Source organism: Hyperolius riggenbachi, chromosome 1 (genome assembly GCF_040937935.1).
Source record: "Hyperolius riggenbachi isolate aHypRig1 chromosome 1, aHypRig1.pri, whole genome shotgun sequence".
Lineage (NCBI taxonomy): Eukaryota > Metazoa > Chordata > Amphibia > Anura > Hyperoliidae > Hyperolius > Hyperolius riggenbachi.
In genome coordinates, this window is record NC_090646.1 from 236,133,330 (window position 1) to 236,149,367 (window position 16,038).

At 42.3% G+C, this 16,038-nt stretch overlaps 1 protein-coding gene across 1 annotated transcript in view; it reads left to right on the plus strand.

The window, feature by feature from the left end:
* Positions 1 to 16,038, plus strand: part of LOC137547313 (NACHT, LRR and PYD domains-containing protein 3-like) — a 90,741-nt gene that overhangs the window by 12,486 nt on the left and 62,217 nt on the right. The window contains exons 2-3 of the mRNA XM_068270767.1: positions 10,814 to 11,079; positions 13,093 to 14,782. Of these exons, the coding sequence (XP_068126868.1) occupies positions 10,814 to 11,079; positions 13,093 to 14,782 (1,956 nt within the window). The remainder of the gene's footprint in view (positions 1 to 10,813; positions 11,080 to 13,092; positions 14,783 to 16,038) is intronic.

The window sequence follows — 16,038 nt, forward strand, 5'->3', positions numbered from 1 at the left end:
ATAGTGGTGAGAGTGGCGATTTGGTGAGAAATTCCCTTTTTCTGTTTCTTGTTGAGCCTTGAATACAGCTCACATTTTCTCGCTGCTTCTGAACATGTGCCAGCTCAGTGGGCCTTGTGGGAATGCCCCATTTAGAATTTACAAACTATTTTTTTACGTGAAAGACATATCCTTCCTGAACTGAAAGTACACGTGCCGTGAATGCACACTACACTGCTGGACATTGTTTGGAGATGATCTTCAATAATTAAAGGGTGAATGACAGAGACTCTTTTTGCAGGAAGGAAGTCAAGTCTTCACAGTGACCTCTGTTTATCAAATGCTTTCTAATATATCCTCTGTTCTATTGTGAATTATTTAAATGACATCATGGTTTGCCTGAGATAACTATGAATATTTATCTCACAGTGTGACTCTTCTTACAGTGCGTATACTGTTTTGTCTCTATTTTTATTTTCCTTCTCACAATTATATTCTTATTTAATTTGTCAATCTTTGCTAAAAAAAAACTGGCAGTGTCACCCACATCTATGGAGGCATACTGTATATTGTTTTATCCCTTACTGTTTGTAAAACATTATTATTCACAAAATAAAACGATCAGTACGTAACGGAAATTGCAATATATTTTTTGCAGCCACAATTAGTAAAACATTATTATCCACATAATAAAGGGGGGTCTTAGGTTTAGGCACCACCAGGGGGGTCTTAGGTTTAGGCACCATCAGGGGGGTCTTAGGTTTAGGCACCATCAGGGGGTCTTAGGTTTAGGCACCACCAGGGGGGGTCTTAGGTTTAGGCACCACCAGGGGGTCTTAGGTTTAGGCACCACCAGGGGGGTCTTAGGTTTAGGCACCATCAGGGGGTCTTAGGTTTAGGCACCACCAGGGGGGGTCTTAGGTTTAGGCACCACCAGGGGGTCTTAGGTTTAGGCACCATCAGGGGGGTCTTAGGTTTAGGCACCACCAAGGGGGTCTTAGGTTTAGGCACCACCAGGGGGGTCTTAGGTTTAGGCACCATCAGGGGGGTCTTAGGTTTAGGCACCAACAGGGGGGTCTTAGGTTTAGGCACCAACAGGGGGGGTCTTAGTTTTAGGCACCACCAGGGGGGTCTTAGGGTTAGGCACCACCAGGGGGGTCTTAGGTTTAGGCACCACCAGGGGGGTCTTAGGCTTAGGCACCATCAGGGGGGTCTTAGGTTTAGGCACCACCAGGGGGGTCTTAGGTTTAGGCACCACCAGGGGGGTCTTAGGTTTAGGCACCATCAGGGGGGTCTTAGGTTTAGGCACCACCAGGGGGGTCTTAGGTTTAGGCACCACCAGGGGGGTCTTAGGTTTAGGCACCACCAGGGGGGTCTTAGGGTTAGGCACCACCAGGGGGGTCTTAGGGTTAGGCACCACCAGGGGGGTCTTAGGTTTAGGCACCACCAGGGGGGTCTAGGGGTTAGGGATAGGTACAGGGAGGGTTCTGTGTAAGAGTAGGCTTAGGTATAGTTTTAGTAAAATTTTAGTAATACTTACTAATGTTTTACAACACTTATTACGAACGTAGTTATATTTATATCATCGTTATAAAGAATATTTTCAGATTTTATTATAAGAACAAACCATAAATGAAGGTTATTCACAATAATATACAATTATAACAATTAAACATATATTATTGTTTTTTTAATAAACGTAATTATAAGTTTAACTTTTGAAACAGGGAAGATTAACGTTTTCACAATTGCCGATTTCATAAACATTATTTAATGATTTATAATTTTGTAAAACATTATTTGTAAACGAAATATAGCACACTATTTTTATAAACGCTATTAATGATTAATTATTAATTAGTGTTTACACCCCGCGCCCTTTTTGTCCGGGCGCCCTTTTTGTACGTACGCTAGTTTGTGAGCTTTGTGGTCTTTGGCATCAATAATTGGCATTGAAATGAAATAAATCTAATTGGCTGTGGCTCCACTCCTTTGAAAATCAATAGGTGAATTTTGATTAGCTTTTGTAGGCTCCACCCACTTTTCTGAATATTAATCCCAGTCACCCAGTGACCAACTGTGCAAAGTTTAAGAACCCTGCCATTGACAGTGTAAGAAAAACAAAAGTTTGCTTTCTTAAAACAGAAATAATTTGCGATTATTCAGGTTGGAGTTAGCTTAAAATGTCGCCCAGTGCATCACTGTTGAATATATGCAAATTAACCATTGTTACCCTTAAAAGCTAAACACACCTCCAGAACTGCTGGAATGCAATGATGTATCATTTTGTTAATTTGTACAGAGCCATAATAATCCAACATGCATACAAACTGTTTTGGATTGTTTGATCCTCATCAGTGCATGGCATGGATTAATTTGGCTCTATGCAGTAGGGCTTGTAACACCAAGAGGTACAGACTAACCAGCAAATTCATGGTGACCCAGAACTCATTGGAGTGTGTAAGGGACTACAATGGTCCTAAAAGCACCCTTACTAAGATGTTAAGAAAAACAAAAGTTTGCTTTCTTAAAACAGAAAGAATTTGCGATAATTCAGGTTGGAGTAAGCTTGAGATGTCTCCCAGGGCAACACTGCTGAATATATGCAAATTAACCATTGTGCCCTTAGACGCTAAACACACCTCCAGTGTAACAGTGTAAGAATGGCTGCAGTTTACATTTTCCAGTGAAATTTGTATTTGACTCCGCCCCCTTTTTGGTTATGGGAATAAAAAGTATCCTATAATTTATTCCAGGTAATGTACTATGTGTGTGCCAAATTTCAGTTTACATTCTAGCAGTGAAATTTGTATTTTTCTCCACCCACTGATGTCCTAATGTTTCCCGGGTATGTATTTGGCTGCTGTTGGCTGTGGCCACTTTTTCTAACCCTAACACACAATTGTCAATAGTCAATGACCAAGTTTGTGAGATTTGTGGTCTTTGGCATGAATAATTTTCATTGAAATGAAACACATCTGATTCGCTGTTTGTGGCCCCACCCCTTTTCTAAATATTTAACCCCAGTCACCCCATGATCAACTGTACCAGGTTTGAGGCTTGTGCCATTAACAGTGCAAAAATGGCAGCAATTAAATATTTGCCTTGAAAATCAATAGGTGAATTGTGATTGGTTTTTGTAGGCTCCACCCACTTTTCTGAATATTAATCCCAGCCACCCAGTGACCAACTGTGCAAAGTTTTAGAACCCTACAATTAATAGTGTAAGAATGGCTGCAGTTTACATTTTCCCAGTGAAATTTGTGTTTGTCTCCGCCCACTGATGACTTGGCATTGCCCAGGTATGTATTTGGCTGGTGTTGGCCCCGCCCACTTTTTCGAACCCTAACACAAAATTACTTAATGACCAAGTTTGTGAGCTTTGCGGTCTTTGGCATCAATAATTTGCATTGAAATAAAATAAATCTGATTGGCTGTGGCTCCACCCCTTTTCTGAATTTAAACCCCAATCACCCCATGGCCAACTGTACCAAGTACAGGTGATTAACAGTGCAAGATTGGCATCAATTAAATTTTCCCCTTAAAGATTAATAGGTGGATTTTGATTGGCTTTTGTAGGCTCCACCCACTTTTCTGAATATTAATCTCAGTCACCCAGTGACCAACTGTGCAAAGTTTGAGAACCCTACCATTAATAGTGTAAGAATTGCTGCAGTTTACATTTTCTCAGTGAAATTTGTATTTGTCTCCGCCTACTGATGACCCCGCATTGCCCGATTATGTATTTGGCTGGTGTTGGCTGCGCCCACTTTTCCTAACCCTAACCCTAACCCACAATTACTCAATTACTCAATGACCAAGTTTGTGAGCTTTGCGGTCTGGGGCATCAATAACCTGCATTAAAATGAAACAAATCAGATTGGCTGTTTGGGGCTCCACCCCCTTATATAAATTTAAACCCCAGTCATGCAATGATCAACTGTACCAGGTTTGAGTCTTGTGCCATTAACAGTGCAAGAATGGCAGCAATGAAATATTCCCCTGAAAAATCAATAGGTAATTTTTGATTGATTTTTGTAGGCTCCACCCACTTTTATGAATATTAATCCCAGTCACCCAGTAACCAACTGTGCAAAGTTTGAGAACCCTACCATTAACAGTGTAAGAATGGCTGCTGTTTACATTTTCCCAGTAAAATTTGTATTTGTCTCTGCCCACTTATGACCCTGCGTTGCCCGCTTATGTATTTGGCTGGTGTTGGCTGTGCCCACTTTCCTAACTCTAACACACAATTAATCAATTACTCAATTACCAAGTTTGTGAGCTTTGCGGTGTTTGGCAACAATAATTTGCATTGGAATGAAACAAATGTGATTGTCTATTTGTGGCTCCACCCCCTTTCTGAAATTGAACCCCAGTCACCCAATGATCAACTATACCAGGTTTGAGGCTTGTGCCATTAACAGTGCAAGAATGGCAGGTTTGAGGCTTGTGCTATTAACAGTGCAAGAATGGCAGAAATATTCCCCTTGAAAATCGACTAGCTGTGCAAAGTTTGAAAACCCTAACATTAACAGTGTAAGAAAAACAAAAGTTTGCTTTCTTAACACAGAAGGAATTTGCGATAATTCAGGTTGGAGTGAGCTTGAGATGTCTCCCAGTGCATCACTGCTGAATATATGCAAATTAACCATTGTTACCCTTTGAAGCTAAACACACCTCCAGAACCGCTGGAATGCAATGATGTGTCAGCTTGTTAATTTGTACAGAGGCATAATAATCCAACATGCATACAGAATGTTTTGGATTGTTTGATCCTCATCAGTGCATGGCATGGATTAATTTGGCTTTATGCAGTAGGGCTTGTAACACCGAGAGGTACAGACTAACCAGCCAGCTCATGGTGACCCAGAACTCATTAGAGTGTATAAGGGACTACAATGGTCCTAAAAGCCCCCTTACTAAGATGTTAAGAAAAACAAAAGTTTGCTTTCTTAAAACAGAAAGAATTTGCGATAATTGAGGTTGGAGTGAGCTTGAGATGTCTCCCAGGCACCACTGCTGAATATATGCAAATTAACCATTCTACCCTTAGACGCTAAACACACCTCCAGTGTAACAGTGTAAGAATGTCTGCAGTTTACATTTTCCAGTGAAATTTGTATTCGTCTCTTTTTGGTTATGGGAATAAAAAGTATCCTATACTTTATTCCAGGTAATGTACTATGTGTGTGCCAAATTTCATTCAAATCCGTTCAGCCGTTTTTGCGTGATCGAGTAACAAACATCCAAACATCCAAACATCCAATCATCCGAACTTTCCCATTTATTATATTAGTAGGATGTTGAAATCACTGCATAAAACATTTATCCTTTGGACATCTTTATCTGTTCATCTGACATTGATTTTGTAGTACAGCAGGTCAGCAAGTGTTTTATGCACAGTACATTCATATGAAGCAGAAAATGTACTTTAGTGCATATTGGTTTAACCTGGATATGCATGCAACAAAACAAGGGCCCATATGCAATTCACTTTTCCTCCTTAGTTTTCTCCAAGTTGACATTTTTAAAATTGTCAATAAAATACATTTTAAGCCACCAGAAAGCGAGAAAATGCTCAAAATAATTTTGATAGTAGTTTTTCAACTTCTTTTGGGTACTTTTTTAGTTGAAAAGTGCTGGAAAGTTTTTTTAAATTGAAAATGAAAAATTATCTCCTAGGAGAAAACTCAGGTGAAAAAGTGAATTGCATATGGCTCAAGGTCTTTAAATATGTGCTCAGTTGGGTGCTGTTATCAGCTATGGCTGATAGCCAAACATGCAACATTTGCCTATGTGCTATAGCCAATAACAGGTGTTTGTCTATGCCAGTGGTCCTCAAACTAAGGCCCGAGGGCCGAATGTGGCCCCCTGAGGCTTCTTTACCAGCCCCCCACACTCAGAATGTGTAACTTATAGATTTTGTCAGCTACATCTTTAAATGTTGGTGTTCCGCATATAGAATAGCAGTGCTGGCACCACCTATCCACATGGAAGCCAGTAATTTGCTGGTTTCCAATCAAATTCCACAGCAGGTGACACTGCTGTCCAATTGGACTGTAGGTTGTCACCTGGGTATTCTTCTATGTCTGGCCCACAAAGACTTCTACATCATTTTATTTATACTCCGGCCCGCCAAGAGTCTGAAGTATGTTGACCCAGCCCTCGACCCAAAACGTTTGGGGTCCCTGGTCTATGCAATAACTAATGTCAGCACTCAGACATTACAGATGCTATTAAAGAGGATGATAGGTGTAAGATGATAGGTTAGGACTTGGAGCTGTTTTAGTAGGGTTAGTGTCAGAGAATAAGGTGGGGGAGAAATATAATTAAACAGTTAGGGTTAAGGAGTTAGGTGTTAAGGAAGTTAAGAGGGAAGTTCGGATTATGCAGGGAGGGGTTTATACTATGGGGGAAGGTGAAGGTTAGGCATCAGGAATGAATTAACATGTGGGAGCCGGGATTAGTATTTTACATGAGGAAGAGGTTTACTTTAGGGGGAAATTATGCAGGGCCGAGCCTGGGCGGGTGCTGCGGGTGCTGCGGGTGCATTGCACCCAGGCCCCTGTCTCCGACAGGCGCCGCCCGGCCGCCGCTCACCCCATCTGGCCGCCGCTCTCTCCCTCCCTTCCTCCCTCCCTTCCTCCCTCCCTGTATCCGCCGCCGCGTCAGACCTCGATTGGGCGGCAACCAATAATGCGGGCGCTAGGACATCACTTCCGCATATAGAGCGGGTGCGTCCGGCGCTCGCACTTACTGGTCGGGTCGCCGCTGATCTTGAGGTCTGCTGAGTGCTGACTGACTGCGAGGTAAGGGGGGAGCGGCGGCTAGAGGGGGGCTCCCTGTCACTCACTAACTAAAGGGGCTCCCTGTCATTCACTAACTAAAGGGGCTCCCTGTCACTCACTCACTAACTAATGGGTCTCCCTGTCACTCACTAACTGGGCTCCCTGTCACTCACTCACTACCTAAAGGGGCTCCCTGTCACTCACTAACTAATGGGGCTCCCTGTCACTCACTAACTAAAGGGGCTCCCTGTCACTCGCTAACTAAAGGGGCTCCCTGTCACTCGCTAACTAAAAGGGCTCCGTGTCACTCGCTAACTAAAGGGGCTCCCTGTCACTCGTTAACTAAAGGGGCTCCCTGTCACTCGCTAACTAAAGGGGATCCCTGTCACTCGCTAACTAAAGGGTCTCCCTGTCACTCCCTAACTAAAGGGTCTCCCTGTCACTCACTAACTAATGGGTCTCCCTGTCACTCACTCACTACCTAAAGGGGCTCCCTTTCACTCACTCACTACCTAAAGGGGCTCCCTGTCACTCACTCACTAACTAAAGGGGCTCCCTGTCACTCACTAACTAATGGGGCTCCCTGTCACTCACTAACTAATGGGGCTCCCTGTCACTCGCTAACTAAAGGGGCTCCCTGTGACTCGCTAACTAAAGGGGCTCCCTGTCACTCACTAACTAAAGGGGCTCCCTGTCACTCACTAACTAAAGCGGCTCCTTGTCACTCACTAACTAATGAGTCTTCCTGTCACTCACTACCTAAAAGGGCTCCCTGTCACTCACTCACTACCTAAAGGGGCTCCCTGTCACTCACTCACTACCTAAAGGGGCTCCCTGTCACTCACTCACTACCTAAAGGGGCTCCTTGTCACTCACTCACTAACTAATGGGGCTCCCTGTCACTCACTAACTAATGGGTCTCCCTGTCACTCACTACCTAAAGGGCCTCCCTGTCACTCACTCACTAACTAAAGGGGCTCCCTGTCACTCACTAACTAAAGGGGCTCCCTGTCGCTCACTAACTAAAGGGGCTCCCTGTCGCTCACTAACTAAAGGGGCTCCCTGTCGCTCACTAACTAAAGGGGCTCCCTGTCGCTCACTAACTAAAGGGGCTCCCTGTCGCTCACTAACTAAAGGGGCTCCCTGTCGCTCACTAACGGGGCTCCCTGTCACTCACTAACTAATGGGGCTCCCTGTCACTCACTCACTACCTAAAGGGCTTACTGTCGCTCACTACCTAAAGGGGGTCCAGGCTGGCTACATATACTGGGGACACTGGCTGTTTGTCATTATGTGCATTTACTGGTGAAAAGCTGTCTCTTATGTGCATTTGCTGGTGAAAAGCTGTCTCTTATGTGCATTTGCTGGGGAAAAGCTGTCTTTTTATGTGCATTTACTGGTGAAAAGCGGTCTCTTATTATGTGCATTTACTGGTGAAAAGCTGTTTCTTATTATGTGCATTTACTGGTGAAAAGCGGTTTCTTATTATGTGCATTTACTGGTAAAAAGCGGTCTCTTATTATGTGCATTTACTGGTGAAAAGCCGTCTCTTATTATGTGCATTTACTGGTGAAAAGTGGTCTCTTATTATGTGCATTTACTAGGGAAAAGTGGTCTCTTATTATGTGCATTTACTGGGGAAAAGCTGTCTCTCATTATGTGCATTTACTGATGAAAGGCTGTCTGTCATTACGTGCATTTACTGGTGAAACGCTGTCTCTTATGTGCATTTAGTGTGGAAATTTTGTCAGTAAAAATAATCTTTTGTCAGTAAATTTTTAGGTATTTGTCAGTAAAAAAATAACGTGAAAGGTTGGCAGCACTGGCTGGCGGCGCAACGGGAAAGATACAGGCAGCCCACCTCACGCCTGGGCTTGGTGGGGGGAGGAGCCAACAGCGAGCGAAAGTAGGGTGGCCACAGGCAGCCATAAGTACGCAGTGTGTGACTGTGTCGCACTCGCAGAGCCTCTCAGCCTGAGTCAGTCCAGAGACAAGCAGACTCGCAGGCAGCCAAAGCCAGCCAGGAGCAAGCCCATGGAAGAGGGGTAAGAATGGGGTATCACATGCATGAATATTGGTAAGATGTGAAATATTAAAATTGTGCTAACTTTGGCTTATGCCAATCTAAACGGCATGATCTGCAACTTTAACCATACGTACCTGCATGGGATGCTGGGATCATAATCCCGCCCATTTTGCTGAAATGCATCTCAGCTATTTAGAGTCAGTCTCTTGAGAAACCAGTACCATGGTGAAAATTTGTGGGCAAACAAAAGCAACAAAAATATTCCAATCTTCAGTATTCTCTACAGGTAAAATGTTGGTCTGATGGTTGCCTCATATATGGCGAAGTCATCACACATCACTAAACTTTGCAGGCCTAATTTATCCTCTTAGATTTTTAAAGCAGGTATCATGCGGAGATGTTAGAATCTCTTTTGGGTGTATACTTGTCTGGGTTTTCATTGTGGAGATTCCTCTCTCGAAAGATTTAAAAGAAATTGCCGAAATGGAAAAGGTGATGAAGAAACACCTTTGACAATTGTCACCAAAACGCATGCACTATAGGTATTTTTATCCTAAATGCCTGTTCTGAGGACAACCAACCATTACATTTTGGAATTATCCTCACCTTTCCCAATAAACAGCTGTCAATATAACAAAAAATGAGGGGAAGTCTTCTTAATTAGACCAAATGCGTCAATAAAAAGCTGAAGGAAGGTTCTAGCCTCCATAAAAAAAAAGTTAGACTAGTGCTGTTTTTTTTAGGTTACATTTTTTGATAAAGGACTCAATTCACTAAGATCATGCTGGAGATAATAAGGCAAGAGAAAACTTACCACCACACATCGATCTTGCCTTATTAAAGCTGTATAAAACCCTGACATAATATTCAATAAAAACATGTTTTCCTACTTTTTATATGCCATACGGTTATCATATTTGCTTTTGTGCATAAGTATTATTATTCATTTAGAAAATATAAGTTCCCAAAGTTTTTTCTCTGAGAGCTGACATTGCATTTTATTTATAACTGCTTTATTCATGTTCTAACATAAGCAGAAATACTTTCTGAATGTCTGACTTTGTTCAGCAGAGCCTGCAGTGTCAGAGAAGTGTTTATTTACATTCCTCACTTGATACAATTAAATACAAGATAACATTATCTGCACTTCGGATGCGTCCAGCTTTGCTGACAGAGAACTTCTAAGTCCTATATGTAACTCCTTGAATGCTGTTCTAGTAAAAAAGAAATGCTGGTTGTACATAATATGCTGTACATAATCTATTAGAGCAAAGAAGAAATGCTGGGTTTCATTCTGCTTTAAGGTGTAGAAATACGATTTCACAGTGAGAGAGTTATCTTATCTGTTCAGTCCTTAAAGAGAACCCGAGGTGGGAATCTTAGAATGAAATCTATACACAGAGGCTGGGTCTGGCTATAGTGCCCAGCCTCTGTTGCTATTTGAATCCCCCCTAAGTCCCCCCTGCGCTCCGCTCTCCCCCATAAATTACAGCCGCTCTGTAGACACGCAGCGCGTCGCAGCGGACTGTGTTACCTCACTAGTGTCACTCAAGCCACTCCCCCGCCTCCTGCAGAGCACCGGTCCCTGCCCCGTCCCTTTCCTCCCCGCTGATTCGAGGGAAGGGACACGGGCGGGGGGGAGCAGCGTGAGTGACATTAGCTAGGTAAACACAGCCCGACACAGCACGGGTTCTCTTTAAGTTACTCCCTCTGTAGATATTTTCACATGCAGTTAATTAACAGCCTGTCTTTAACTTTAGAATTCCGGAGTGATTTTAAGGATTGAAGAGTTAACTTTAGAGATCTCACCTTAACTTAAATACAGAACAGTTATCTTTAGGTTTGCCTGAGGTAAAATGTTTCCTGAATACTACATGCCTTATCACCATGGTGATAACTCTAGAAATGTTATGAAAGACAGGACATGAGATAAGCTTAGTGAATTGAGGCCAAAGTCACACACAAAGTGACTAAAATAACTATCCAAATTGGTTTATGAATACTTTTTGTTTCTTAGGAAGTCATCATCATTTTTGCAGAAGAATCGTGTGCAGCTCGTAGATGAGCTAGGAGACTGCATATCCTTTATTCTTGATCAGGCAAGACAAGAACATTTGCTAACAAGAGATGACTATGAGGAAGTTGCATATGCTGGAGGTCCGAGAATGCAAGTCAGAAAATTATTAGATATTATTGACTGCCTTGGAGAAGAAAATGCATCACTATTTTGTGATCTCTTCACTCGCATTAGAAACTATAAGAAATGTGGGGTCATAGATAATGGTAAGTTCATGTTTGTTTGTAAATATAATGTACACATTCTGTAGTTGACTGGCTTACTAAGTCATTGGGTGAGTGACAAAGCAGTACCTGAGTAATATGTGCACATCCATAAGCACAGACACTATAAAATGCAATTTGGAGGCTTGGAAAAATAGCATGCACAAGGACCACCCTGTACCTACTATTTGTAGACAACGATTGTATAGCAGGTGGCCTTGGTGCGCATTATTATATCGGGAGACTCCAGATCCCAAATTACCAGTAATAGCCAATAAATAAGGCTATGAACATTGAGTTAGGTATTGGTGGGGGAGGCCCTTAGGGTTAGGCATCGGTATTGGAGACTTTGGGGATAAGCATTGGCTAGGGAGTCCGTAGGGTTAGACATAACTGGGAGATCCTTAGGATTAAGCATTGGCAGAGGGATCCTTAGGGTTATGCATCGGTGGCCACTGTTTTACCATCTCATGCACAGCTTCCCTTCACCTATTATCTTATCCGTTAACCTTTCAGACTGTATGGGTCACACCTGTTGGTAAGGCTATCCAGTTTGACAGCTTTGTAACTGGGGTGCCCAGGACTTTGACTGAATATCTACAGGCACTTTTATTGACCCGAGGAAGCGGGCAGAGACCTGTGAAATGCTTTGTCTTTTAAAAAAAGCCTGCTTGAATGAAAACGTTTCCCAATTTAAAACCCTCCTTTTTGTCTGGGTTTTACATCTCGAAGAGGTAAGATACCTCATATTTTTATCATTTTTTTTTTAATTTTTCATATAAAGGATACCTCATGTAAACATTCTCGGGCTCCTCCACCTACTTGTTTAGCTTAGGGGGGTATGTGTATTGATCGGTGTGGTTAAGGAATTGATGCTTCTGAAATGTAAATAAGGTCCTGGACCAGGGCTGGTTCTAGAAAGGCACATATGCGGGGGCAGTCAGAAATGTAAAGGAGGCATCATGTGTACACAGAGGCGGCGGTATTGAGAAATGCACCCTGTACGTATTTAGAGAGTTTAGCCTGTCTAATTCTCCCTCATCTGTGTCTAATCACAAGTTGAAATTTGTATAGGTTATAGTTTAGCTAGGTAGGTACCCGCAGTATAGGTTAAATAAGTAGGTGCCCCTAGTATAGGGTAGATAGGTAGGTGCCTCCAGTATAGGTTAGATAGGTAAGTGCCCACAGCATTGGTTAGGTAGGTAGTTGCCTCCAGTATAGTTTAGATAGGTAGGTGCTTGCAGTATAGGTTAGGTAATTAGGTGCCTCCAGCATAGGTAGCTAAACATAGGACCAGCGGTGAGGGGAGCGGGCATAGAGCAGTTATAACTCACCTTCCGTGATCCCCGCACGCAGGAAGCCTTTATCTCCTTTCACTCCCAGGCGTCCATCGCATTAATAACAGTGCCCCCTGTGATGATGACATGCAGTTACTTCATCACAGGGGGTGCTGTTACCAAAGCGACAGATGCCTGGGAGAGGAAGAGGCTGCGGGGATCGGCGGGAAGTTTGTCCGCCGTTAAGCTGTCCCCTGCTGCTGTGCCCTCCCTTCCGCTCTGCCCAGAAACCATTGAGGGGGCAAGCCATTTATTTGAGTGGGCACTGCCCCCTCTAGAGCCAGCCCTGTCCTGGACCTACACAATTTATGGTTTATAACCCTTGTTTCTTTGTTTGGTGGCTCTCCAGTCCCTACTTAGATAGAGATTTGGTATTAGTCTTCTGTGGAACTCAGGACTGAAAAATAAGCCTTTTTAGGGTATAAATAAAATTCAGTAAATATGCTGTGGAGGAACTATCTTCTTGGCAGCTAACACGGCCAAGATGTGATCCATAAGTAAGAGATCCTCTGCTCTTGTCTGAATACTCTGTGATCCTGACTGACATGAAAGGCAGATCCTGCAAAGCAAAATACTAAATTAACATTTTCATATTTGTTATGAATTATATGAAAGGCTTTAGTTTTGTACTCTTCTCATAACTATGTAGACAATGACTATTCTGTTTTTGTATTTTCAGAATATTTAAACAGTGTAGAGAAGCATAAAGCTGTTCTTGTGCACAGGACCGATACCATTCCACTTTACAATTGTAGACATGGAGAGAAATCCTACTTCTGCGACTACTTTGTGAATCTTTTGCTTGTTGGTGGACACTACAGCCTGGAAATCAAGAAAAATGAATTACTGACTTTTGGCCAGCAACGCATACATCTACAGAGCAGGAAGGAAGATAAGCTAAACCTGAGCCAGATCTTTGAAAGGCTAAATGACAGGCGATTGCCTAGGAAAATCTTGGTTAGTGGAGTGGCTGGGATTGGAAAAACTGTCTTTGTTCAAAAACTCCTCTTTGATTTTTCTAATAGAGGAGCTTATCAAAATTTTGACTTTGTGCTAAATTTCACTTTTAGGGACTTAAACTTAATTAACAGGCCAGTAACCTTGCGGAACCTCATACTGAAAAAACATGGACATCTGTCAAAGGTATTAGACGAGATTTTCAAAAACTGCGATAAACTGGTTGTAATCTTGGATGGATTTGATGAGTTTAAATACTATAACCAGATAGAGTTAGATCAGTATGTATTTGGTCCAGATGAAGAGGCGGAGCTACCCCAAATTATCGGCAGCTTGATCAAGGGGGAACTTTTACCGAATGCCTACATTGTGCTAACTAGCAGGCCAACTGTCATTAACCATATCCCTGTTGATTGCATTGAGCGTTTTGTGATAATTACTGGATTCTCTATTACCGAAATTGAAGATTACTTTCAAAAATTTTTTGAAAGCAAGGAGGTCGGAAGTGAACAATTCATGGTGGTTAAGGAGAATCACTTTTTGTTTACATTATGTTATATTCCAGCTTTTTGCTGGATTGTCTGCAGTGTTCTAAAAGGGAGTTCAGCTCTTCATATAGAAAGGCCCAAAACAATGACAGATATCTACTGTCACTATCTTATAGTTTTATTGAAATACCATGCTCGCCAAATGTCTGGCAGTAAAGACGGGGCAGCATTAAAAGGCATTCTTGGTCTTGGCCAGATTGCATATCAGTCCCTTTTGAACCATGAAACTTTATTTTATGAGGCGGACTTTGAAATGTTCAGTATTCTCCCCAAAAACATTGTGGACAATTTTCTAGATAAGACCTGTGTGCAGGAAGTAGGCTATGTAGAGAATATCTTGTCTTTTACTCATTTCACTATCCAAGAGTTTTTTGCAGCTTTCTATTATGCTCACATGGAGGAACCCTCTGATGACATCATGGATGTAAATGTGCAAAAAAAGTATGGCTTCAGCTCTGGATACTTGGACTTATTTCTAAGGTTCCTTTCTGGATTGCTATCAGTAAGAAACCAAACCTTACTGCAGAAGCAGCTGAACTTTAATTCTAGTAGGAAATATGAAACTTACACATCATGGCTGATTAAGTCGATCACTGAGCACTGTGAGGGTGGAGGCTACGTCCTGAACTTGCTTCATTGTTTGTTTGAGCAGCAGAACAGAGATCTGGAAAGCAGCATAACGCCATCTGTATTACGTCTTAATGTTAGCGATAATGTAATCTCACCCATTGACTCTGATGCATTAACATACTTCTTAGACCTTGTTCATATGGATATTGAAGAACTTGATCTGACTGCCACTCATGTAAATGCTCACTATTTGGAGAAACTGCAACCATACCTTTATCGTTGTAAGAATCTATGGTTAGTAAGAGAGATTAATAGCTCAAAGATTTTCTTTTACAACATTATATTATGCTTAATTAAAACACTGTTCTATTGGTTCCATATGAACTGCAACACAAAGGCCCCATTTACATTCGAGCGCTTTTGTGCTTTGCTGATTGCTGGCCTCCTCCTTGCTGCTAATCATGGCTTTTACTATTGCCAGCTATGGCAATGCCATTTTTATCAGCACTCCTCCTGTGCCATTTTTATCTGTTCCTGTTCCCGGTCTGTTCCTATTCCCATTGCAGAATCACTATCGTCACCCCCTAAAACAAGCCAACTCTCATAAACTTTAATTTGGGTGAGAATTTGCAAAAGGGAGTGGAAAAGATTCTCTCCCCTTTACAAGTTAAATTTGTACAAAATAATATAAAAAGGTCTTGTGTGTAGCTTGTCCCAAAAGAGATTCACATCAGTAGGATCAACAATACCTAGCAAGTCTGCACTACAGGTTTGGGGATATATATTAAACACAAATTAATTTAAAATATCAAGTTCGTTTTTTTTTTTAACTAAGGTCAGCCATTGACACGCTGCTCCAAAGCACATGTATGTACAGTGCTCTTAAATAGACACTGAAGCGGGAAAAAAATGATGATATAATGATTTGTATTTGGCACTGTATTGTTTTCTTTTCTACAGAGATCAGTTTAAAAGTTCACTAGCCTGCTCTGTAAAATCATTTAGAATGGTGAGTATATATAAGAATATTTTTTTTGCTACTAATGTTCTAGTAATTATCCGTACTACACAACCAATTTATTATATCATAATTTATTTCCGCTTCAGTGTCTCTATAAAGAAAACCTGTAACTAAAAAAAGTTCCCCTGGGGGGTACTCACCTCGGGTGGGGGAAGCCTCCGGATCCTATCGAGGCTTCCCCCGTCCTCATGTGGCCCACGGCGGTCTTACTGTGCCACTCTGAACAGTGGGGATGTAAATATTTACCTTCCCGGCTCCAGCACAGGCGCAGTATTGGCTCTCCGCTCGGAGATAGGCGGAAATAGCCAATCGCTGTTGGTCCGCTCTACTGCGCAGGCACAAGTCTCCTGCGTTTGCATAGTAGAGCGGACCTGACAGAAATCGTCTATTTCCACCTATCTCCGTGCTGAGAGCCGTAACAGCGCCCCCGCTGGAGCCAGGGAAGGTAAATATATCAAGCTTTCTCTGGCTTGTCGAGCCAGGATTGTGGGACGCTTTGGGGGAGCCAGAGCTGGATTGCCTGAAGCTA